Source organism: Anopheles maculipalpis, chromosome 2RL (genome assembly GCF_943734695.1).
Source record: "Anopheles maculipalpis chromosome 2RL, idAnoMacuDA_375_x, whole genome shotgun sequence".
In the NCBI taxonomy this organism is placed as follows: Eukaryota; Metazoa; Arthropoda; class Insecta; order Diptera; family Culicidae; genus Anopheles; species Anopheles maculipalpis.
The window spans coordinates 27,193,137-27,218,061 of record NC_064871.1 but is presented as its reverse complement, the minus strand read 5'-3'; the positions used below and the strand labels follow the sequence as shown (position 1 = coordinate 27,218,061).

Genomic DNA, 24,925 nt, shown 5'->3' with positions numbered 1-24,925 from the left:
TTTATCTCCACTTCACGCCGATGAAGTTACCGCTGCAATAATGTACGCTTCGTAATGGTTTCATGGGGTCGGATTTCTCACGCCCACCAGTAAACACTCAGAGCTCGGGGTGCTGAACGCTTGTTTCGGGATGGTTTCCTAATGCTAGAATCTATGATTGAGCGTGCGGCAGACACAGGGAGGCATCGATAACGGGCTATTAAAATCGTTATTAGTGACTGGTCACGGATCGAGGCTGCCCGATATCACGAAATTGGCACACTCTGCACCATTGCGGGTGGAGACCTCAAGTGTGAACAACGCCAGACGAATATGTATGTGATTTGTTATCGTTTTGCTGTGAGAGAAGAAGAGGTTTCGCCCAGTGTGAAGTTTATTGGTGCTTGAAAGATGTTCGCTTTGAGAGTCAATTGCTCATAAAGGCTCATAAAGTGGGATAATTGAGTAATACAATTAGAAATTGCAATGTTTCATTTTTCCTGTAGAACGACCTGGCTGCAATAATAATAATATTATAGAAATGTAGTTTAATCGATTTACACTGCAAAGTTTCACGGTTTTAAATGTGCTTTCAAAAGAGCAAATTGCTAAAAAATATGTTAAAAGAGTTAATTTTATGGCGCATATTGTTTATCGCAAAGCGTTAATGCTCATTCGACTACATAAAATTCTATTCTCTTGATGCTGCAATCATTTTGTGCTTGAGGTTTTTATAATTATTTGGCATCGCTCAACGAATTAAATTGAGTACAAATGTGTTTATATAGCGCCTTTAAAACCTAGTTAAACCATCGGGATGAATGCTTAAATGATTCTTGGAAATAATTCACTTATTTATTCAACACGTAAAAGCTGATGGGTATTTCCAATAATTGAAGGAATTACTGGAAAATTAATGTTGCTTTTAGTAAGTTTAAATCGATAGTCTGCTGCAGAACTCTCCAAGAATAACCTCATGTCTCATGAACATTTCAGCTTCAATTTTTCGCTCAAGAGGAATGCATAAACTCTCAAAATGGTGTAGCCTTAGTAGCGTTTTTGACATTAAATTATTTTATGTTTTCTAGAAAGCCAAATATTTCATACTATTGTGTCTGTTGGTTGATTGCAAAAGCACGGTCAGGAAAGAATGTCTGAGTCAAGTTAAAATTTTTATAAAACCTTCAAAAATTAATCATTTACATTGTGTTCATAAAGCCAAGATTGCACTGCTTATAGAAGCAAATAAATAACTTTTTTCCAACTATTCCTCGCTGTGCAACGATCTTCTTTGTAAACAATATTAGCGTTCAGAGTGTTAATCGGTAAAATACGTGGCCCAGTAAACGTAGTCACAGATTAATCGACCATTAGCAAAAGCAAAAAAAAAAACCTTCTTTCCTACACAGAAAAGAAACCTCTCTTAAGCTTTCTTTTCTCGCAACGCCGTGCGCCGTGCGCTATGGCAGGGACCCTTCAAACCATTCATTGAAGCAGCCCGCACAGTCGTAATACAATTTCGCTCGCAATCATTGCGAGACAATTTGTCACCTCATAACAAAAAGGAATTGGCTTTTCGAGTGACACTCCCGGGTGCCGGGGCTACTTACTCGGTCGATCGAGCTCGTTGATTAGATCGTCCGTATCGGAGTAGGAAGCGCCGACGAGGCTGGCCACCGCCATCAGTCCGCACAGCCCGAGCGCCACCAGCTGGGTCTTGGTGGTCGTCACGCTTCGCCGTCTGCCACTGCTCGACATCGTCCTTGAGGTGATGAGATGACCTTTCGAGCGTCGTGTCGCTCCTGCCCGGTCACATCCGCCACCCTCGTCGGTGACACGCTCAACACACTGTAGTGAAAATGTCATCGCACTGTTGTCAGATTTTCGCCATACCTTAGAGGCGCACAAACACAGACGCCCGGGGCCACACACATACATCCATCGCGGATGATTCACACACAAACGCACGCACACAGGCACGTTCACTCATACACAAAAGCACACTAACGCACTTAAACACGGTTAGTATCGATTCTACTTTCACCACACTATGGGTTCCCGGGGTGAGCTTTTTTTTTCCCTGCCGGTAAAGAACGATTTTCACCACACTGAAGCACTTTCGGCGTAACGGCAAACTCGAGGGAGCACTTGTATATTTTCACAACAAGATATCAATTTTCTATCCGCTTGCACCGGCTCCCGGCTTATCGCACGCTATCTTTGGACGGGTGAAAAAATTTCCTCCCGTCCTTTTCTTTCCCCCCTTTCGAACACCACACTTCCCGTCTTCCCTCACTTCACACGAACTTCACCTTCACGAGCGCACCGGAAAGCAGTGGGGTCGATGCGGCAAAGATGATCTTTCCAAATTCGTTGTTTATTTTTCCGGTCCGCACTGCTGCTACTGTTGCTGCCATCGCATGGTGGCTCGGTTCGGTTTTCCTTATCGCTAATGGATAGCTGTTGAGCTGTCAGCAAAACCCGTTGCTGCCACACGGCCTGAAACGAGGAGAAGAGAAAAAAAGGCACCGACACATGAAAAAGGGATCGAAATTAAAACAAAAACAGAGAAAAAGGATGCAAGATAAGCAACACTCAGCAGCGTGGAGCACCAGTGTAGGTGGTGGTGTGCCGTGTACAGGAAAAATTCGAAACTCGTTTCCGTTACCCGCGCAACAACGAAGGAACAAAAACAAGATAGAATAAAAAAAAAACAACCCCAGGAAACGAGAACATTCAAACGGCTCCACCGAGTTTCCTCCCATACGGTTCCGATTTCCTTTTTCCCCAGCTGGACGCGGGTGTAGAAAATTCTGTCTTTTATCCGTATCAGTTGTGTTTTGTTTTGCCCATTTTTCGTTTGCTGTTGGGACGCGAATTGAGAAACCACTCGGTGGTGGCCCGCAAGGTTCATCGTTAAGTTCTTTCGCTGTGCGTCAACGAGCTGTGCCGTTCCATTCCCCACATTGCTACAAATCAACTTTTCCTTTGCAATCCACCCGGTTCCCGGGCAATGTTCGCGTAACGATCGGCCAGCAAAAACTTCGGTTGAGTGTTATTCGATTGTCTCAGTGCTTCCGCCAACCGTTTCCGCCCAGCGGTTTTGCGGAGAGAGTGCGGAAATTCTGACACTCCCGCGGTTGCCCTTGCTGGTTATGGTACCGTTTCTTACCTAGGGAGTGTGTGTGTGTGTAGTATGTAGTACGAGTCTCAGGGAAGGGAGAAAGAAAGAGAATGTACGGAGGGCACTCGGAAGATGAAGATGGATAGTTTCCGAAGGCTAAAGGATTTGCTTGCCGTCCATCGGTGCTCCGGGGTGTGTGGTTGTGTAAGATTATGTAGACACTGGTGGGGTATGATAATACGAACAGAATGGAGAAGACACTCGTTATATGATAAGGATTAATGGTTGGCGTCTGAGCGAAGGGACACTGGTCGCTGTAAAAGCGGTGATGAATTGGATTTGTAAATCAGCTGTACTTTTACCGCAATTGGTTTTTTAAACTTTGTAAGACAGATAATTCTTGGATGGTATTTTTTTTTTTAATTAATTATAGAGGGATTGTTGGATTTTGGACTACTTCTCACATTGATATTTTAAGTGCCTTTTTGTGACGTGGTGAGGAAGTTTTCAATAAAATCATTTTCTAAAGCATTAGAGATCGCTATGATTGCCACTTTAAGAAAGATTCTTAGATTTGGTACTATTGAGTTCCATTTAAGATTAGCTTTAGTGTTGGAATTCGACTTGGATCTTCAATACTGTAGCTCGTGTAAACAGTGGCTTGTTTGCCTGTAGCAGTGTGAAAAGGATATACATTTTTCCCTTAATTTATTGTTGCTTCTTACTCTCAATTTGCTGTCTTAAGAATTCCAAACATAGAGGCGTCTGGAGGTAAGATAATCGAATTGAACATGAAATGTGGACAAGCGTGAATCATACAGCCAATACTTACATTTGAAATTTTATTTCTAAAAGCTCATGTCATGCTTAACAATGATGCAGAAGCTAATATTTTTAAGAAACAAATATTTTTTGTGTAAAATAAAAGCAACGAATAAGATGTCAATCCCTAATCCCATCCAGAACCAATACTTGTCGACGTTGGAATCACTGCATTCTCATTCCCCCAGGGATGGCTCTAAAACCATGTCCCACAAATCAGTACACCGTCCCATCAACCAAACTAGAAACGTTGCCAATTTTCCCAGCACATGTAGAGGGCCCATCCTGGCGATCAATCTCTGACAACGTCACGTCACGAACGATCCATTTCATGGGAATGTTCGCGTGCCGCACAGATTTGCTTACCTAGCTACCTGGATGCCCATTGTCACCCATCCCGACCCAGGACCCGTTTGCCGTGGAACACGAACAGGGAAAACGATCGTCCGTATCACCGTATCACGTGAAATGTGTTCCAGTTCATAAACGACACCGAAACTGGTCGTGCATACGGAACTAAGGTACATAGTGTCGGAATGTGTCTGTGTGTTTCTAAAAGGACATACGAGAAAATGCCGCTGCATAGGCAATTCGTTCCAGCAGTCCCACAGACGAGCAAGAAAAACTACCACACCAAGCGGTGAAAATCACATCACGCGTTGCGAATAAAATGATATATAGCGCATAAAGCTTCGCCGGTTGCAGTACGGCACTGGGCCCCAAAAGAAGCTCATTCTTCTCGTGCAGCACGTCGACAAGTGAAACGATGCCGACGTTTGTCGACGTTCCGTATCAAGAAGAAAGCTAACGAACTTACACATCCAGCTTCCAGCGCTGTCTCTTAGCCCAGAAGCACGCTAAAGTGGGGAATATTTTACTGACTTTCGCTCACTTGTTTTACGGCCATTTACGGGGATTTTCGTGCAAAGTCATCTTTCTAGGATGTTCATTAACCCTGCAACCGTAAATGACAGCTTCCAAGGGAAGACGGTGCTGTTCATTTATGTTTTCAAAATAATTTTCCCGAACATGGGAATTTGTGCTGCCAGTTTATTTGCTCAAATGATCGATCAAACCACCGGATGGATGTTGTTTTAGAGGGATTACTTTTGACCAAACGAAAACAGAAAAAAACCCTCTGTACCTTAGACACAAAACAAGGCCCAGCAGTCGCTTGTGGCACATTTCCGTCACCGATCGATCGTTCGTTCTCCTCCGTGCGCCATTTCCATCAAATGCTCGTAATTAGGTTTGTCATCGCGGCACACGGCGTGATATTGCGTACGACGGCGTGGCTGTACTTTTCCTGTGCGGTTGACATTTTCCGTCTTCTGTTTCATCCAGGTTCTTCCCCCCCCCCCCTCCTTCCCTAATTCTTCTACTCGGACTCAGAGACTCCTGTTGCCTAGCTGCGTGTTGTACCACATCGTGAAATAGATTATTCATGAGCATCCCTTCCGCAACAGCCCCGGCGGGACGCACGATCAGGTCATGTCCCTTCTCGGTACTCCAACCGCTCCAGAGTGGGCGAAAGTGTGATCCGAAGCTGAATTTTCCGTTCCCCTTATACACACACACACACAGTCACAGAATCGCCCAACACACGGTCGACGATTGGGATGCCGATGGGATGATTCGGTGAAACGCCTGTGCCAGTTGCCGAAAAAAAGGGGAAGCCCAAGCGATGCGATGTTTTCGTTTTCCGGCCCAACATTTTCCTTGCGCCAGCTGGAAGCGTTGGGTGGAGCGGGGCGGTGTTTCGACTTGCAAAATTCTTTCGCATTACCCAGCTCCCAGAAGACAAAGGAAAAACCGGACCCGCGAGCGCATAATTTTTAAAAAGCATTTCATCCAACCAAAAAGAAACTTCTCTCGAACCACCGTCACCACCGGCAGCGATCTGTTTTGGGGAAGGAACTCCCCCTGGACCATCCCGATAGGGGGCGGGTAAGAAAACGGAAATAGGCAGGTTGAGTTGGGATGCGAAATTTAGATGCGGTTTTTATCATGCTACGCTTTGCCACGACTTTGGGCTGTGGTGAAACCGCGATAATATTGTGTTACGGGGTAGGTTACAATATTTGCCTATACACTTGAATGTTGGTGGTACATCGGCATGACAAATTGCCGAGAATTTTGTCATTTTTTTTTTCGTTGGTTTGTTTGGTATTTTATTTTGTGGAAAACGGGGCCCGTGGATTGGGAAAACAATTGCGCTTTAAATAACACGGGCGCACACACACACACACACTCTAATTTTATTGTGACAACCGGAAAAGGAAAACTTCACTATGATAAAATGAAAACCAAAAGAAAGAAACAAGCTGCTAATCAAATTCACAAAGGTAATTGAAAAAAGTTAACAATAAAACCCATAAAGCCTAATTACGGTTGTGGAGTTTGGCGGCGTAGAAAAACTAGATCATGATTCCCAGCCCATGATGAACCCCAGTCCACCGTGCCGGCAATATCCTCCCAACCGCTCCACCCCATGGGAGTGTTTGCGGTGTGAAAAGTTGCGGTCGCTAATCGCTCGTGAAGAGGGCGTCATTTTGCTTAGCAGCAGCCCCACAGGAGACTTCACAACCGAACGACAAAGGCGGTGTGTCCTGACAGGCGGCAAGTTTTCGCACGAAAGGGGGGCTTTCCACCGCTGTGCTAGGAGGGAGAAACCGGTAGAGAGAGAGAGAGAGAGACGACCTATACTGTTTTGGGCAAATTTTCACCACGACGAATACGGGAAAACGCGTGAAAGACATGCCCCGTTGGGGTGGGTGGAATCGAGACGTCATAATTCGTTCTTTAAGATGGTTGATGGCGTTGGTGCGCTTTTTCGTGGGTTGAGCGCGAGCACTTAGCATTCATGTTGGTGGCGATGAAAAACGACAAGCGACACGTATCCGAAAATGAAAATGGTTAACCGAATTAGTGTCTCAACCGCTCAACGGCCAAGAGGGTGCTTTTTCTTCGGAGAAAGCATCAGAAATTGGATGGTTTCTAAATTTTGCAATACACTTTTAGCGAACAAGTATTCCTTTCATTTGGTTATGCGATTCTGCTGGTAAAATGTCATTCAATTACGAAAAGTTTGATAAATAAAATCTTAAACATTTATCGCGATAGCCAGCAGCCAGTTTTAGAGAGTGTTCAGTCGGAAACAGATAAATCGTACAATAAATCTTCAGACAGGATCAACAATAAAATGATTCTTTTGTCTTGCAGTTAATGGGAGTGCCATTGAAAAGTTTCTACAACTTACCGATGTAAACCATCGTTCATCATCAGTTTATTGTTTGAAAGTTAATTTCAGGAAATTTATTTCCCATTTGAAGTTAATTTTCGACTGTTGCTCCATCCTTGGAGACCATAAACTTGTCAATTGAATCAACAATCAACTCCTCCCTGAATTGCTCTGAGTGAAGGGAAAAATTGTTTGAAAGCAATAAATAAATATTTTTGTAGTAGGTTGCGGAAAACAAACAAACCAAGTGAAGTTCTTAGGTAAATTGCAACAATTTAAAATGGAATTTGTAGACTTTTTACTAAGAAACGCATGGGTCTCAAAATATCAAAAGAATTCTAGAACAATAATCGATCGAATCGTATTAATCACCCAAATTGAAAATTTAAATACTTCTCTATTCAAAAGATCGTCAACAGAGTGAACAGCAGCTAGTGTGGAGGTCAGTAAAAAATTAAATCACCTCCAAATGAGATCATATCTACGAGATAAATTTTATTGAACGAGTTTTATTCATGGTGATCTTGTATGGTTATCTGGAAAAAATCCAAACCAAAACGAATTCAGTGCCTTTTTGCACGTGATATATCAGTACAAAGAAAAAAAAAGTGCAATAGTCATGATCAATTATTGCTCTTTAAAAGCGATAAACAGAATAGCTTTGAATTTGTTTAACAGTGGTTTTCAACGTGTCAAACCTTCAATTTTACAAGAAAAAAGTACAACCATCCCCATGGATGCAACGATCAAATTATTCAGTTTAAAAATAAAAAGCTGTGGTATGGTCCTACTTCTACCATAATCGCTGTATTGATAAGAGAACGATTTATGAACATGTTTTATCACCTTCACATCAGTATGATTACGCCCAGTTGCATCTGAATTGCAAATTTTTAGAGTGCTTTTGCGGAAAAATGCAGCCTGCAGGACATTTATACATTTCAGTCATCCTACTGACCGTACTTTAAATTGGTGAAGTCTCAACCAAAACTAAATCACAATTATTCGTATGCCAAATACCGTCCAGTTTTCCACTCAATACATTCCATTTCAATTCCATATCAACCAACTTCATCTGTAAACACCTTTAACCACCAGTGCCTATTTCCCGATGAAAAATGTACCCCGGCGCTGTGTGAATTGTATCGACACGTATCGCACATTTGCTACGCTACTATGCCACAATCAAATACACATTACTGTTAATTTGCGAAAACGGGGCTAATCATTTGGTGTCCGAGTTTTTCCACCTTCGTTGCGGGAAATCCCATCGGCCACGGCCACTCAACAAGCATCCGACACACCATCAGCGGGGCCCAAAAAAAAGTAGCAATAAAACTATCATTTGTCCCAGATTCTAGTTCGGAAAAGTGGCAGCTGACATTATCGATATGCCATAGCAACGTGGCCGCTTGACCGAGTGCTAAAAAAAAGGAGGAAAAATGTTCGCTGTCCTTTGCGAGATGAGCAAAGCTTTTAGCCATTCACTTCGGTGACTTTCTGGGCTGAGGTTATAGCAGCAGCAGCAGACTGTTGGATAGTGTAATGACCATCGTGTCCGCAAGGATCGGTCATGGACCTGTTGGGGAGGGATTTCGGGCGGTTAGTGCTACTTTTGGCATAGTTCATACATTGATGGCCATTGTTATGACTGCAATTAAACGATTATGGAACAAGCTTCCAAACACGGACCCGCAACATGCCCGGAGCGGACAAGCGGGAAAAGATGTTTCATCCTTCCAATCTGTCAGTGACAGCTGAGCTAGTAGTGCTTACACAACTAGCCACGCTTTCCCGGGGCGTGAGTGGTGAGAGGATGCCAGAGACACAGGGACGAGCGAACCATGTGTGACGATGGCTGCTTCATCAAGGATAATGGTCACTCGTTCGGGAAAGCAACCAAGCAAGCAACCGGGAAGGAGAGATGCCGGTTCGCTCGAATGATCACCATCAGCGTCGATTTGATGTCTGTTCGGAACTCCCACCGCAACATCCGGACATCGTTACATCCCTAGGGGGAGGGAACGGAGAGACATTGGAATACAGGGACTGATGGAAATGACAGGACGGGAAAGGGAGGCGTGCAGGCAACAAAAAAGAAACAAGCTCGAATAAACTCTGCTTAACAGAATTAAACTCATATTGTACGTTATTACAGTTATGCTTCTTTATTACATTTTCATGGCTATGACAACGCGTCCGAGGAGGTTCACATTCGGGCAGTCGGCAACCGTTCTGCTGACCGAAGCCGGACAGCAAGATGTGCTCCGAATGGGTAGTCAATTGGAGATTATACTGTCGGCTGCTTCATCGTACCCGGTCATAGATTTAGATACCACAAAGCTGGTGTTATGCGTCTATTTAGGTTTTTTCTTGCGATTTCTTATCCTTCAGACAGTGGCGCACAAAGTATTGGCACAAGCTACGCTGGGTGGTTGGAGAATTCAACAATGAATTAGTAAACTATAAATTTTATTTTATAAAATTACCTTCATCATCAGGATTAAAAGGTTATTTATGCAAACAAGAAGAAACACAATAGAAATAGAAAATAGAAAATAAAAAGGAAAATTGAAGATTAAATTTCAAGGAAATAAACACGGCTAGAGTATTATGGTAAAGAGGATAAATGAGATGTTACTAAGCAACATAAGAAAATAAAGTTGGCCAAGAATATATTTCTGAATATATTTATTTTAGTACCACTTCCCGCTTCGGCTGGCTATCTTTCCTGTTAGGAGTATGGACAAATCAAGGGAGGAATAAATTGCAGACCAAGCGTTCTGGAGCTTGTAATGGGAATAAAGACTTATATTTTTATTTGGAAATTATATCAAATCAAAGAAAAAAGCAATTAAATTAAGTCAGACAGCATTTTGATTTGATTGAGAAGTCATGTACCATGAAAAATTTTTTTTGTAGAAATATTTAGTAGGAAATATCAGAGAGCTATAGCACACAGAATCTTTAACTCGCAAAGACTCCTTCCAAGGTATAAAGTTTCAAGGAGAAGTACAGTAATTTTGTGCCACACTGTAAGAAACTAACATGCCAAATAAAATTACAACACGTTTGGAGATTTCCTTCACACTAGCTGACGGTGGAGTAGTATTCAACGTCTTACCAAACGTACGCGATGATGCTCTTTGGTTGGGTAAGTCGGTGTTTTTTTGCTGAGTTTTGTTTTTCTTTTGTAGCGTATGTGTCGGCGAGGGTGTATATCGTCACGTAAAAACTCCACGAAGAAAATCATTATCGAAGGATGTGAGCAGAATAGTAATGCGTCTGTTGTCTGTCTGTTGGCAGGCAGGAAGTTGTTGTGGTCAAGCATCGAGCACTGCATCTACCCGACGCACATCGGTTACGTTTAGATAATATTTTCTTGCTTGCCTGCTACTTGCTCGTTATATTTATAATCCCGTAGCAGCATGTAGTGGCAGCAAGCTGCTTCAGCAGATAAGTGATAAGATAAGATAAGTGGCCACCACCTCGTGAACAGTTAGCGCGCGTATGAATTTAATTTTGAACCATTTTCCCAACCACCAACAGCGTACACTGACGATACGTGCTCAGTGGTACGTTCAATTTTACAATCATGTTCTGCACTGCACTTGCGAAACCGAAGCCGGATGCATCCTGATGATCGATTTGAGCCACGTGCGAATAGTGAATTTACTTGGGGATCAGTATTTTTACTGTTCCCTTCGGGCAAGTAGTGGATGATTTATGTTTATTGTTGATCATTAGGATGCTACCTCTAACAGAGCGCCATGTGTAACAAGAAAGGTGTTGCCTGTTTTAATACTTGGCTCATAGAATTAAATTGCTTTGCCTGTAAGAAAATTCAACTACACACTTCGGCTGAACTTTTCCTATCATAGCCACACAATAGAATGCAGCAAAAGTGGAAACCATGTTAGCGCGCATTATTGGGTCAAAAACAACTCGCCCAAAACAAGGAAACTCGGGTTGGTGGGTTTTGAGATCGAGTTCACTTTCCATTAAATTTTCTCGGAAAAATCCCCCATACACATCTCCACCAACAACTCCACGACGATGGTGGCTGCCTCCCAACAAAGGCCACAGGAAAAAATAATTCACGCTCCAATTATTTTCCCACCCAACCCCACAAGGGGATGATGATGTAGCCCGCCAGCGACAGAAGCAGCAAATACAGCGAGAACAAAGGTACCATCGGAGGAAAAACAAAACCATCGGAGAAGTGTTGAAAAGGGTCAATTTTGTACTACGAGGATGGAAATGGTTGCCGTTTGAACGGGTTTTGTGTGTGTGTGAGCGATTTTCTTTGCCTTCTTAGTATCATATTCTGTTGCTTTTTTTGTGTTTGTGTGTAAAGTGCACAGCTTCTTTCGATGGCTTTATTTTGGGTAAGAATTTTGTGGGGGGAAAAACGTGAAAAGCCCATTTGCCAATCAACCGTGCAACGATGCCTACAAACCATCCCTAGAAGGGGCTTGGGCGCATTTTAAAGGCTTTCTCCTAAAGATATTTTGTGTAAGTGCGTGTGTTTTGGAGCAACACAAAAAAAACCTTTCTCACGATGAAACATTTTTCCTGCACTGCTGTTCGGTATTCAGTGTTCCACTCATAAACTCTTCCTTGTTTCAGATCAAAGTAAAACCAGCTTCACCAGCGAATACTACTACAACAACATCCTTACGGGTACGGAGCACGCTTTGAAGGAAATAGAGGAGCAATATACTGTTCGCTGTGTTCTGAATTGTGCTGCAGAGAGAAAGTGAGAAAAAATTGAGCAAAAAAACACACAAAATCACTCAAGTTGGGTGAACATAATAAGCATATATTTCCTCCAGCCGCCGAAAGGCTGGCTTGCTATTCACTTTCATCTTGCGCCAAGCTAATTGACAGCACCGCATAATTTCATTGGAAAAGCATTTCCAGTTTTTTTGTTTCTTCTTCACGCATCTCACGGAAGTAGCAGTAATTCGATATAATGCAGTTGCAGAAAAGGATGCAACTGGCAATGAAAAAAAATAAAAATAAAAAAGTGAAACAACAAAAAACTATCATCAATTGCGAACGCCCACTAACGCTGCCTGTCATTTACCTTGACAGCGAGATGAAAGGAGGCGCTCCCACCGTGTGCGCCAAGGCAGCCGCACATTGGGCGTGCACTGGAGCGTATTTTTTAATGAAAAGGACACCGATCCAGCGAAGCATCGGTACTACTATTTCAATAGTTTGCTGGCATAGTTTGCAGTGCCAAACCGCAAAATCCCACTGCGTTTCAGCTTCGCAAAGGACATCAAGGACAGTTTCGGTTCATTTATGGCACGGGCGCTCGCTCGCACACACTTAACTGCCCTTCGCGAACGTTCGTACACAGACACACACACACACACACACAGACCTACGGCAACGTATTGTGTGTCAGGCAAAGGGCTGCAACTGCAACTACCCGTTTTGCTGCACTCAAGCTATGCCGTGAGTCGGAATAATTGATTAGTTAATTAAGTGCTCGGATAATGATGTGTCTCACAACATACACACCCACACACAATACACCGTACACTGCACTGCGCACTGCGAAGCGGTAACAACTGCGGACGGTTGGGACTTTAAGCTATTTTATGTGCCACGGATCCCCATCCAGAAGGGATGTCTAATTTTCATGTGGTCGTTGATGGTTGAAAGGCTTATCTACTTTAAACCAAGGGCCAGATTGCATGTCTACGATGGTAAAGCTTTCTTGAAATTTTTGTGTTAGAATTAAATTCAGACAATTATTTGTACATTTCTATAATATTTATAAAATTTGACAACTCTAAGTGTAAGAGGAATTGACCAACTAAACCGATTTACTTATGTAAAAGATATTATTCAATCTTGATTTTTCAATGTGCAGAAACTGGAAAAGTGTTTATTGGATACATTCAAGATATTAGTGTAAATACTTGAAGTGATATAAACCGATGCACCGGTCTTCAAACAGTAGAATCGGGAATCAAATCCAATCCAGACCGTTCCTTCCGGGCCTTTCCCACCATACTATATTGAGGACTGACTATCCAACTACGTGTCTTATCAACTAGTTTCGGAAGCCATTGGGTATGGCTGGCATGACTTGTAGCAGGCCGTTAGGACCAAAAGATGCAATAACTCATTGCCTATGGTCGTGTTTCCACCTATCGTACGCCCTCAGTCGGGTGGGGTCGGGTAGTGTCGGGCCCATCAAGGGTGTCGGCTCTGCTTACTTTCCTCTTTGGTTACATTTTTCAATTTAAAATTCTTTTATTTACATTTTACAATCAAAAGCGCGAAAGCTTGTCATGTTTGATAGCTCAGATTTCCACCAGTTGCGGAAAATAAGTAGAGCTCGCCAATCAACACCTCGTTACGTGTTTAAGCACGACCTATGATGAATATCCAAGATTGCGTCAATTGTTGCATGGTTAATAGAGAGACGCTCATAATTTCTTAGTAATCTTCATTTTGTTAAAAATAACCTCCAGGACTCACAACAACTAGCTAGTTCCATTGGATATATATTAAGTAATATTATTGTACAATGGAACTTTATGTATCATCCATGCAAACAGATGTCACACAATTTCACATCCAACTAATAATGTATTCATTCAATCAAGACAATTTAGTCCAATAATTAAATGCACTCGCTATCAAACCTCACAAAACCTTGTCGTTACCTGCCGGCCGTTGGATGCCATCGAAAACGTGCTCCATTGTCGAAACCGAATCGAATCGAAACACTCGAACTTCTACACCGAAATGCACACACAAAAGCCCACCTAATTCCATCCGTAATCCAGGTGTATTAGCATCCGAAAAGCACCAAAGAGCACCATATGCACATGGGAGAACGTGCCCACCAAACGGGACACGAACGATCTGGCGCCTTACGAGGAGGGTTGGACAGGCTAAATTACCCTTTCCCCGATGCCCAAAGTAAGGCCAAACTACTATTTGTCAAGAATTCCGGCACGGGTCCCGGAACGGGCGCTCCATTGTCGCTGTGTACGCGAACGGCGAATCACGTCCGTGTGAAGCTAAAACGGTGGCGCGGTCACGCGACTCCCCTATTTCTTGCCGTGGATACAGACTTACACACACACACACACACAAACAAAAAACCACGTATGGAGCTCACGGTAGGTAGGACACACCGGCCAACTGAAGCCCATCCTGAAGCCAATTAGAAATAGTTTAATCACTCCCGCGGGACCATCCACTTAATCGAACCGTGGCACGAAATCTCGGACCAATCTCCCTTAACAGAGCGGGGGCAACACAGTCGTCGCCTGGAGAAAGCCATCATCATCTAGCCGGGAGTCGATTGTTAATTTTCATCAGGAGATTTTACCTTTTGCTAACTGCCGAAAACAAGACCGCCCATGCCGTACAATCGAGTCAAGTGACAATTAAAATTAATTTAACATTTTACCCCTAATTACTAACCAGTCTAACAAGCGCCCTACAGATGTGTTCACAAACGGGAAACAGATGTTTTTGCCCAATTGCTGTATCGATTCTGCAAGACGCCGGGAAGGAAGATTGCATGGTAGAATGGGCGTCCCGTGCGGAGAACAAAAGTTGCACCACAACTACACACTTACAAAACGTGGTTCACACTGGTTACCAGGGGAGGGAGAGGGCCAGCCAAGCCAAAGGGAATGCAGTGAATTTTCTAGGGACGCTGCATTGGACGATGGAAAACATATTTCATACAAAAATGGATAAAGAGTCAGGAGAATCAAAAGCATGTCACACACGACCCGGGACGGTGCGCTGGTGGATGGTTTGGTACGTCTCGTGGGAAAAGTTCGGACCCATAAATCTTTTTGTACGGTGTCGGTTTTTGTTTGCGCCTTTCTTTCTATCCGGATCGATTGCGTCGTTTGGACGAGGTTTGCTCGGGGACAAGGTTTTTCCCCCGGCGGTGGCGGCGGCAGCAAAACATATGACCCAAACAAGAACCCAAGAACCGCTTTGGGTAAAGAAAACTCACACACCGGGAAAGGGAGATGGAACGAAGGAGAAAGACAGAAAACCTCTTAGCATGATGGGTGGCTGGGGAGTGGGAGTGGAAAAATTATGTACGTGTGCTAAAACTGGTTATGAAAAGGCTTTCCCAGTGGGTAGAGACGGTTTTTGAGGGTTGGATTTGGCCAATCGATACTTTGGCTATGTAAAAGAGTTATTTAGATTCACAGTAGGCACACACACACACACACAAACACTGCTGGTGGTGTTTTTGTGGCTGATGTTTTCTTTCTCTCTTGTTGCTAAATAAATAACGATCGAATGTTTGGAAAACAAGCACTACCCCACTACGCTCCCTCTTTTTCTCCACACATTTACACGTACGCATACAAACACAAACAAACACACACACACACACACACGCTTGAGTGGTTTGTTAAATTCTCTTCCCTTTAATCAAAAACGATCAAAAGCGTACACGAAACGAACAGCACCCGTAGGGCATGTTGCGTTCGAACGCAAATTAAAATTTCGCAAACCTACCGCCGAACCGAACGTGGGGCCGGCCGGGAGACCGGCCACATTAGAATATCGTCCTCAACCCCTTCTACCCACGAGTGGATTTGGATGGAAGGAAAGTAAAACCAAACAGGAAACAGTTACCACTAGCACAGAATGCACAGTTGTGTTCAAAATAAGAGCTATGTTGATTGGTTTTATCCTGGATTTTGTTTGACATAGTTAAATTGATATTAATTACACTGATGTTTATAACCGTCTTGCCATGCCATGCAATGATAACAGTTTTGATATTGAAATTATTTCACATTTGATTAAAAAATTATGTGACAGTCGTCCATAGATTATTATCAAGCATAAGTCCTGATCAGTATGTATGTGAAAAACTAAATTTGCATCCCAAGTATACTACAAAACAATACCTGATGAAAAAAACAATTCAGACCAAACCATGGAAGTGTGGTTTATAACGCCTTCATCAAGATATTTCCTTCCTATTTTCTACTGACAACAGCATCTTGATTTTCGACATTAAGTCCTCGCTTGTCAGTGCTAATATTTCGTTCAAGACTGTACGCAAATACAAGGCATGCATGCGCGTATGTGTGTAAAGTTTTTCTTTTTTTTTAGTCAAAAACTTTATCCTAAAACTTAAACCAAGGTTTGATCGCTGCCGGGCTTGCGGAAAAATTGGCTCATCAAGGCAAACTTTTTCCCATTTCCCCGCACACGGCCCCATTTTCTGCGCCTGGTAAGAAAGGCTTCACTACATACGGGTTTTCCGTTATGCGCCTTACACCCGCCTTTGATAATGAAACGGATTTTGGTTGCGGAACCCTTTTTGGCATCGCTTCCCTTTCCCTCGACTAGCACCCAAGGAAACGGGAAAACTTTACACGCCTAGCTGGGGGTTTTTGCGGTGGGTCTTAATAATTCATCGAATCTTCCAACAGTGTTCGGGTGTTTGGTTTCGGGTTTTAGCGAGTGTGGTTGAGCTGGAACGGACGAGCAAGGGGTGCGAGCGAGCAAAGAAACCTTGGGACCTGCCCGCAGTGCACGGACTCGTTAACAATGCTAATTTATGCCAGCGGTACCGGGTTTTTTAAGGGGAGATTCGGTTTAGATTTCGGGTTTCGGGGTGGCAAAGACCGTCAGACAAATCGGGTGACAATCATCAGCGCGCGGTCGACAAAAACCGACATCACACGGATCACCGATCACCGGTGCCATTTAATCTGTTGGATGCTTTTGTAAATTTGGTTTTGAAAGTGGCCGGTGACAGCTGGTGGTCAATCCTTGGTGCAACTTCCACCGGGCACTGCACCAGGTCGTTTGCATTCTGTCAACAGTGGGCTTCGTGTGATTTGACATTGTTTGACTTCAATTAATGGGCTGAACACGGTGACCCAGATCAATGCTTGCTTGGCATTACACATCGATCGAATGAATTTCCACTCGAAACGGGTCCGAACGCCCATTAGAAACGTTGCCGCCCTCACTGTGTCCTGTGGCAGTTTGTACTATTTTTTTTCTTTCTTTGCACCCAGCACCATCAGCACTAAAACATTACGCCAACCACTTAGGCTTTGCATTAATTAATCGCTTAAAGCTTTCCCTGGCACAAACACACCAACGCAACCCACGCACCGCAACATCAGACAAAGTAGAACAGTCAATACCAGTTATCGGTGGCTCGGCTCATTATCTCGGACATCGGTCCTTCCTATTATCATTAACGTACACCACCGCCACCACCACCACCCGTATGCCCCGTTTGAATCAGCTCGTTGTTCCCGACCTACCCCAAAGTATTTCGTTTCCGGCTTCCTGCTAGAGGCGACGCTTTCCCGGCATTTTCTCGAGCACAAAAGAGGACCACGCTTCGGAATTAGATACGATTCTTACTGCAACACGGCAACACTGTTGATTCGGTGTGCGCTTTCCCGTGATGACACACAAATGCACACTCTCACAGGCACATACACATACGCTAGCCAATACACACACGACGCTGCTATTATGGGCAATGTGAGCACGATAATCACCATTCACTTTAGCTGTGGCACATCGGAAAGCTTTTATCCTTATTATGCATCCTGTTTCACCCGCGTGTCACACACCCGCAAAGCGAACCAAACCCCCAGGATGGGCACTTCCGGCGTTTCCGGTTGTTAGAAATTCTCGCTATCTTGCCAGAAGCTCATATACACACATATGCGAACCCACCAGCACACACACATTCACTCGCACATCCACTTTAACCCACATATGTGCATCACAGGGCAACAACTACAGCCGGTGGGCACATACATGCGAATACAAAGAAACTTTTCTCACCTCCCACCCATCGGCGCACACATCATCGTTGGACACACTCTGTTTCGGCTTCCGCTTTTACTTCGCTTGGCGCTTTCTTCACGTGGTCTCACAGTGGTTTTCAAGCTTTGGTAGGATTTATTTCGTTCCAGCCGCCCAGCTGAGCTTAAGGCCGGATTTCGGAGACACACCGACACACACACACACGAATCGGCACAGAGACACAGAAATCGAGCAGTTGGTTGCTCTGATTACATAAACACTTCCTGGCCTGGTCTGGTGGTAGGACGCTCTTGATACGTGATTGCATCAACAAGACCAATCGTAAGGACGACACACAGTTGTCGGATGAAGTTCGGAGTTTTGCGTTTCTTTTCTTTTTTGATGATATTTTTCCCTCTCTCTCTGTAACTTCAAAGCTACCCGGAATTTTACACTTAACTGCCACAACGATTCAATTTTCACCGATCGCTTTCCGTTTCCGGTTTGTTTGCTTTGCTCACTCGCAGATACTTGCCGTAGGCATGGTTTGTATCTTTACTCCGAATCTGGTTCTACACTCTCAGTTGATGTTTTCTTTCAAACTTTTGCTTAAAACTTTAGTGTCCTTCATGTTTCACTGTTCTCCAGTACACGCCACTACAAGATGCAACCCGATTGCGGGGTATGAAGGAGACGGGATTGTTCACGCTACGAAATACGCACACGCACGTCCCGACGGTACACGAGCATCACGATGATGTGATGATGTGATCACGAGCGTTACTGATGGAGCTAGGAAAACAGCAGCAGCACCAAAGACCGCGGTTTGCGTGCGACCCGTATGCTGCCCGTGAGCATCCGAACGCGCGTGAGATGGCATCTTCCCCTGTTTGCTGGCTTCGAAACAGCCGAAGAATTCAAAGCATGTTCGGGTCGAGTTCGGTTCGTGGCACGTACGCGTACGTGCGCGTGTTTTGCGTGGTTGTTCTTCGGGTTTCATGTAGACATTTGGTGTATTGGTAACTCAGAGTTCCTTCACGCGCCCTGGGTGGGGAGTGAGTTGCCGATGGGTGATGTTGGGGTTTTATGCTGCTCCCTTTGCAACTATGCGGCGTGACGGACATAATAACGTTATTTAACGCTACCAAGAAAGCGTACCTTGTTCAACGATTTAAAGTCTTGAATAGATTGATTAAGAATGTTCTTAATCAATTTTTATTGGAAGAAAACAGCTTACTATTCAATAAAAAAAAACAATAATATTGTATCAAACGCTAAAAATGCTACGCTACAAGGAGTTCTTCATTTGAGGCACTGAATGGCACGAGAGCGTACGTACGCAGCCAGTTTTCAGCCAGGAGTGGAAAGACTTTTGATTTCCGCAATGAACGTTGCTTACAATAATACATTATTTCGGTATGAAAATCTGTCAAAAACACGTTGGTGACATTGATGCGATAGCAGTACTGCATGGCATTACATACGGAAGAACCGGATTTGAGACCGCTCGAAGCTATAGAAGCAGGAAGAGGAAGAAAGAATTGAATTAAAAAATAATTGATTTAATTGACTGAGAGCATAAATAGTCTCCACATAAATGCTGTAAATACTCCTAGCTCTTAGCATAATTCTCGACGAAAAAGGCTTTATCGTTGTAGAAGAAAGCAGCTCAATAGTTCAACCGTGTAAAAAGTACATATAAATTTTCAGTTCATTAAACCCAAGGAATGGATACCTAGACAGTTCGAATATCTGAAAATATCGGAGGACATGTCTTAAGCCATCAACAATGCAGAGCACTTAAATGAAACAATACAGAGTTCATCACTTTATCTGGCAAGTATTTAGAAAATACTTCAGCTTTGAATTATTAATCCCTTAGACTAAACAAAAGATGCTTTCACTAAGGATTCGCATTAAAAGATAACAACGAAGCGTGCTCTTCATCTAAACGACAACAGCCAGTGAACCTACCGAAAAGCTTACTCTGGCTTTCATGTGATCTATTGTGATCGCAGACAACTCCAAAGTGATCCATCTTCAAAGCTGATCGTTCAACGCATCGACACGCAATGCAAGCTCCTATAACCTTTGCCCAGTTGCGATGCAGCCCGTCATCGCGATCGATCACAACGGAGGACGGCGCTAAACCACTTCCTGCCCGACATACGATGGGAAAAACAGGGTGTGAAAATGATGACTGGTATCTTGTTGAGCAACGTCCTGTCCTGCGGGTACCGTTTAGCGTACCAACAAAGCAGGAAGATCGATCGATCAATGATCGAACGTTTGCGATAACAAGACTGACACAGAAAGCAGACGACGAGCAACGATCACTCTGATCAGCGTAACGGTTTGATTGATTGCAGAATGTACCGGGCCCCGGGAATGATGATTCGAACTTCACCACAAAACCCCTTTCGATGGCACATCTATAAAAGTCAGTTCTCGTTCACTCATCAATATACTTGATGCGAAAGCAGCATGGCCAAGACGTGGCCACGTGTGGTCGAGCAGAATAGCGTACGAGTATCGCAAGTCGTTGGCAAGCGTGCATGCTAATTTTCTCGCCACTTTAGCGAAAACCACTCGAGTTGGTCGGTGGATGAGCTCGCTATGCAGTGTGGACAGAATGTGACGGAAGAAGCCGGTGGCACCTTCTCCAAGACGGTGCCCTGCTGCATAGGAATCTCGCCAGTTTTGCAACCGCTGTCGGGATGGAAAAATCGTTTGCACTGCACGAAGCGTAAGTGATATGCAATTTGTGTAAATTACACACCTTCTTCAGCTGAGGATGCTCCGTTCTCCGGTTGCGAGAAGCGACATTTTTCATTTCCCACTTATCTTTCCACGTCGGGCCGGGCGCATATCGATCACACGAGCGCTTCGGAGCGTGGTGGCTGCCAGACGGAACAATGGACAACGGTGTCCGATACACTAGCACAGGGACCATTTGTTGGGTACGTCGAGGGTGTCATGCAACGAGCGTGAAACATTTTTGCGATGGTTCTGATTTTACATTTACCGTGTTTTAAGGAGAAAGATTTTCTCTCCGGTTTCTCCGACAATCCTCAGCTCAAGGTATCTGAAACAATATTTCATGGCATCATTGTCGAACAACTGCTGTGCAAGAAAAGGTAAAGAGGTGTAGACAGACACCAGGATCTAGTGAAGATAATCGGTGCTCTTTTTGCTCTTTTACTATGCGATGTAAACGCAGGAAGATCGTTTCCCGAGTTAAAAGAAGGAACGAGTAACACTAATTTTATGTTATTGTCTTGTTAATGTTTCATTATAACCAACGATGCGAAGTTCTTTCACTTTGCCTCCATTTGTAGCAAAACCAAAAGTGGGTTAGCATCTTTGAAGGCCAGCAACGTCAGAATAGAAGGAATTCGCATTCACCTCCTTAATGTGATCAGATTAAACGAAATCGATAGCGGCAGTCTTCAAAAGCCCACCCGAGCCCAGTCACTTCATTGTGGTGTTGCGTGGACTGTTGGCGCCAATGCAGTGAGTGGGCAAAAGCTATTATAGCCGTGGTTTAAAACTATGCTGGCGCAATAATTGCAGTCGGCCTGCTCATATAAGGAGTGTTTTCATTTACCGCACCATGGCACTGGGAACCGCAACTGTCTGGTGCCAGCAGGGTTATGCAGCGGACGACCAATGCTTGCGCTAATCATGTTCATCCGCGTTGGGTGCGAGCTGATTGGCGAAAGAATCCTTACGGTTCACATCGAAGGTGATAAATGTGGGCCGGTACTAATTATTCGCGCCCCATCGTAATATCAGCCGATCGCAACAACCCTGGTTGCATGTGCTGCCAAGTGCGAACAAATTGTAATTACCCGTGTGGTCACCCGTACGAACCGGAATCAATGAAATGAGGAAAAAAAGAAGCCCAATAAAGGTTCAGTTGGCTTGGCGACCCAAGAAACGATCGGCAACAGTGAGGCAGAACTCGTGATGCAGGCGAGCAAACAGGTGTTTTCGCAATATTTTCCATTTCGTTTTTCTCTTCTGGCACTTCTATCTTGCCTTGCCTTATCAAGTTATCTCATTGCACGTTTGATTTTTATTCTCCTGATTTGCATAAGACCGTTTGCCTTTTTTTTATCGGATCTCAATTTCGATGAATATGCAAAACAGCAGCAAACGCAAACAGGTTCTGATAATAAACATTTTGCCACAAATGAGGACGCTTGGGCACGAAACAACGAGCGCTTGGCTTTGTGTCTGTCCGTTGTGGAATCGTTTATTTAGAAACGACGGGAGAATTATTTGATGTTTGAAGCAAACACATAAAACGATGAATATATCTTTATTTTAATCTCTTTTTCATAATTATTTTGATTTGAAATGGATAACTTTATTGCGTCGCGTCTCAGCATGTCTCACTCATGCCAGTATTATGAGTATTCCACCGAAATCCTTCTGTGCATTAAGCGGCATTAAACACTTGAATTACAGCACTAAAGTATCGCAGCGAAATGATATGTTTCAATTTACAAAATAACATCCAAGGACCACTTACAATTTAAGACACTTTCAGCTGGCTTTACGACAGTGGCGAACCGGCGAACAGGGCCGAGTCAAATGTTACAAGTCAACAAACAATAACACAGCACGCTGTTATGTTGCAAAGATGCGTCAACATAACAACAAGGCCGGGCACGGCGAGGCATGTGTGCCCGCTGTGACGGTGAGCGATAAACTTGTTTTCCCCCACTCGAGCACGATGCTTGTTATTTTGGAAACACTCAAGAACGACGTACAGCAGCCGGCCGTACGCACTGCATGTCATCTTTTAAGTTGAACATCATTGGCGAAGTTGGCGAGCAGCATAATGGCACTCTTTCGGTGGCGTAATTTAGCGAAACTGTTCAAGTGTTGCTGTTTTCGGATATTGATTTTCGATTGAGGCAGGTTGAGCAAGGTTGAATGGTTTAAAATAAGTTGAACTTTTTCAAAATCTGTTACAGGATAATTCATTGCTGGTGCTTTATGAATGTATTGTCATTTAAAATAAATGTTGTCCCAGAAATCAGCTCTGTAAACCATTGATCTGTTCATTTAGAACATCAGAGATGAAAATTTGTTTGTTCAATCCTTTATCCTTCCCGTAGTGTGTAATTGTATTTCTCCGCACCAGCATGGCTTTATGCCTAAACGTTCTACTTCGACAAATCTTATGTGTTTTGTGTCTGTTATTATGTCCAACATTGTCTGTAAACGTCAAGTAGACACAATATATAATGAATTCAAAGCAGCTTTTGATAGTTTGCCACATGACCTACTGCTTGCAAAATTGGAAAAACTTTGGTTTGGAGGACCAATCTTGTCCTGGATCGGGTCCTTTCTTACGAATCGATCTTATTCAGTCAGATTGGAACACTCGTTTTCATCTTCATTTGTGGGCTTGTCTGGCGTTCCTCAGGGAAGTGCACTTAGTACTATCCTTTTTACCCTATTCATCAACGACTGCATCAATGTTCTTCCAACTGATGGACACCTTCTTTTTGCTGATGATATCGAAATCATTCTCCCCGTGTCTTCGTCTTCCGACTGTCGATCTCTCCAACGCTCTCTATGTGACTTTTCTTTTTGGTGTTTGAACAATGGGTTGATGCTCGGCCCCATAAATGTTGTGTCGTCTCTTTCGGGAGGCCTTCTGCTGATCGGCTGTTATGGAACTACTTCTTACGTGGCACCCAAATAAGTAGAGTAACCACCGTGAAAGATCTTGGCGTTTGGTTGGATGAGGGACTCTCGTTAGTTGAACAAATTAAACATGTAGTTAATAAAGCTAATAGAACACTAGGCCTTATTTTCGCATGGCTTCTGAGATTAGAGATCATTTCAGGATCTCTTCTCTGGATCAGAGATCCAACGGCTACACCGTTCCTGTGCCCTCATATTCTCTTCGCTGCCGTATGTTAGGTTTAATAGATATTAGATCCCGCCATTCGCACGCGCAGTCCTACTTCATCGCCTGTATCCTTTCCTCTGAACTCGACGAACCTTCACTTCTATCTTCTATACTCCTGTACGTCCCTTCCCGCCGTTCGGTTTTTGGCCAGAATGATCCTTGGTTAAGATGTAACGTTTCTTTCAACAGAGATCAAGAGCTGTTCGACTTCAACTTTCGTATTTCCCACTTCCGAACCCACCTTCTAGCGTCCACTACCTTTACTCCATAAAAATCCTCTACCTCTAATGACTCCTCGTCATATTTCCCCCGCTCTTCCCTAGTTTAAGGATATACACTGTGTAGACCGGAGAGGCAGACAATTTGAATTAAATAAAATAAATAAATAAATAATTAAATCTATCATCGATGATGAAGTTCTCCTTTTACCACCACACGAAAAAGTAAACTTCTGCCTGAGATTTTTTTGTCAAGATTTTTCTATTCTGTTTATTTGGTGTTATTTCCTCACGTGGATTTTCCTATGGTGGGTCAGACCGACCTCGAGGGGCCCTTGGGTCGAAAGGAGCCTGAAGCTCAAAAATATTTTGGTTGATGGCTGATGAATGAGGCTCCGACTGGCCGAGAGACCCCTGTCCCTGGTGAGAGAGTGCTCTTTATTTTGTTTTGAAATATTTTGCAAAATGTTGGCTGGATGGACAATTACTCTCAATATCCTTTCGTATGTTAGTACAAATCTGATTGAGATAGTTATGGCAACAAATTCTTTATTAATGCAAATTATTGTAGTGTAATTCCATCTCATGAGCGATATTTTCCCCATGTGTTGCTGTAAAATACACAGCACACTCCCACATATAATTATATATTCCCTTACAGTACGCATACATGTGATTTGCTTGAACGCACTAACGGCCATTGCCAGATGTTGCCCATCCGGCCTATACGTGCCCGTCCGCGGATAGATACCATAATTGTTTTTCTTTTGCCCGTCGCAGTATAGGTGACCATCCTGCGACATCCTGCA

At 43.6% G+C, this 24,925-nt stretch overlaps 2 protein-coding genes across 2 annotated transcripts in view; both read right to left on the bottom strand.

Annotated features, from left to right (window-relative positions):
- The window catches only part of LOC126556957 (hemicentin-1), a 39,995-nt gene extending 38,127 nt beyond the window's left edge, over nucleotides 1-1,868 (bottom strand). Inside the window, exon 1 of the mRNA XM_050212537.1 lies at nucleotides 1,590-1,868. Coding sequence (XP_050068494.1) covers nucleotides 1,590-1,845 — 256 coding nt within the window. The 5' untranslated portion in view covers nucleotides 1,846-1,868. The remainder of the gene's footprint in view (nucleotides 1-1,589) is intronic.
- LOC126557127 (uncharacterized) overlaps nucleotides 1-24,925 on the bottom strand; it is a 402,968-nt gene that overhangs the window by 72,542 nt on the left and 305,501 nt on the right. The window lies entirely within an intron of this gene.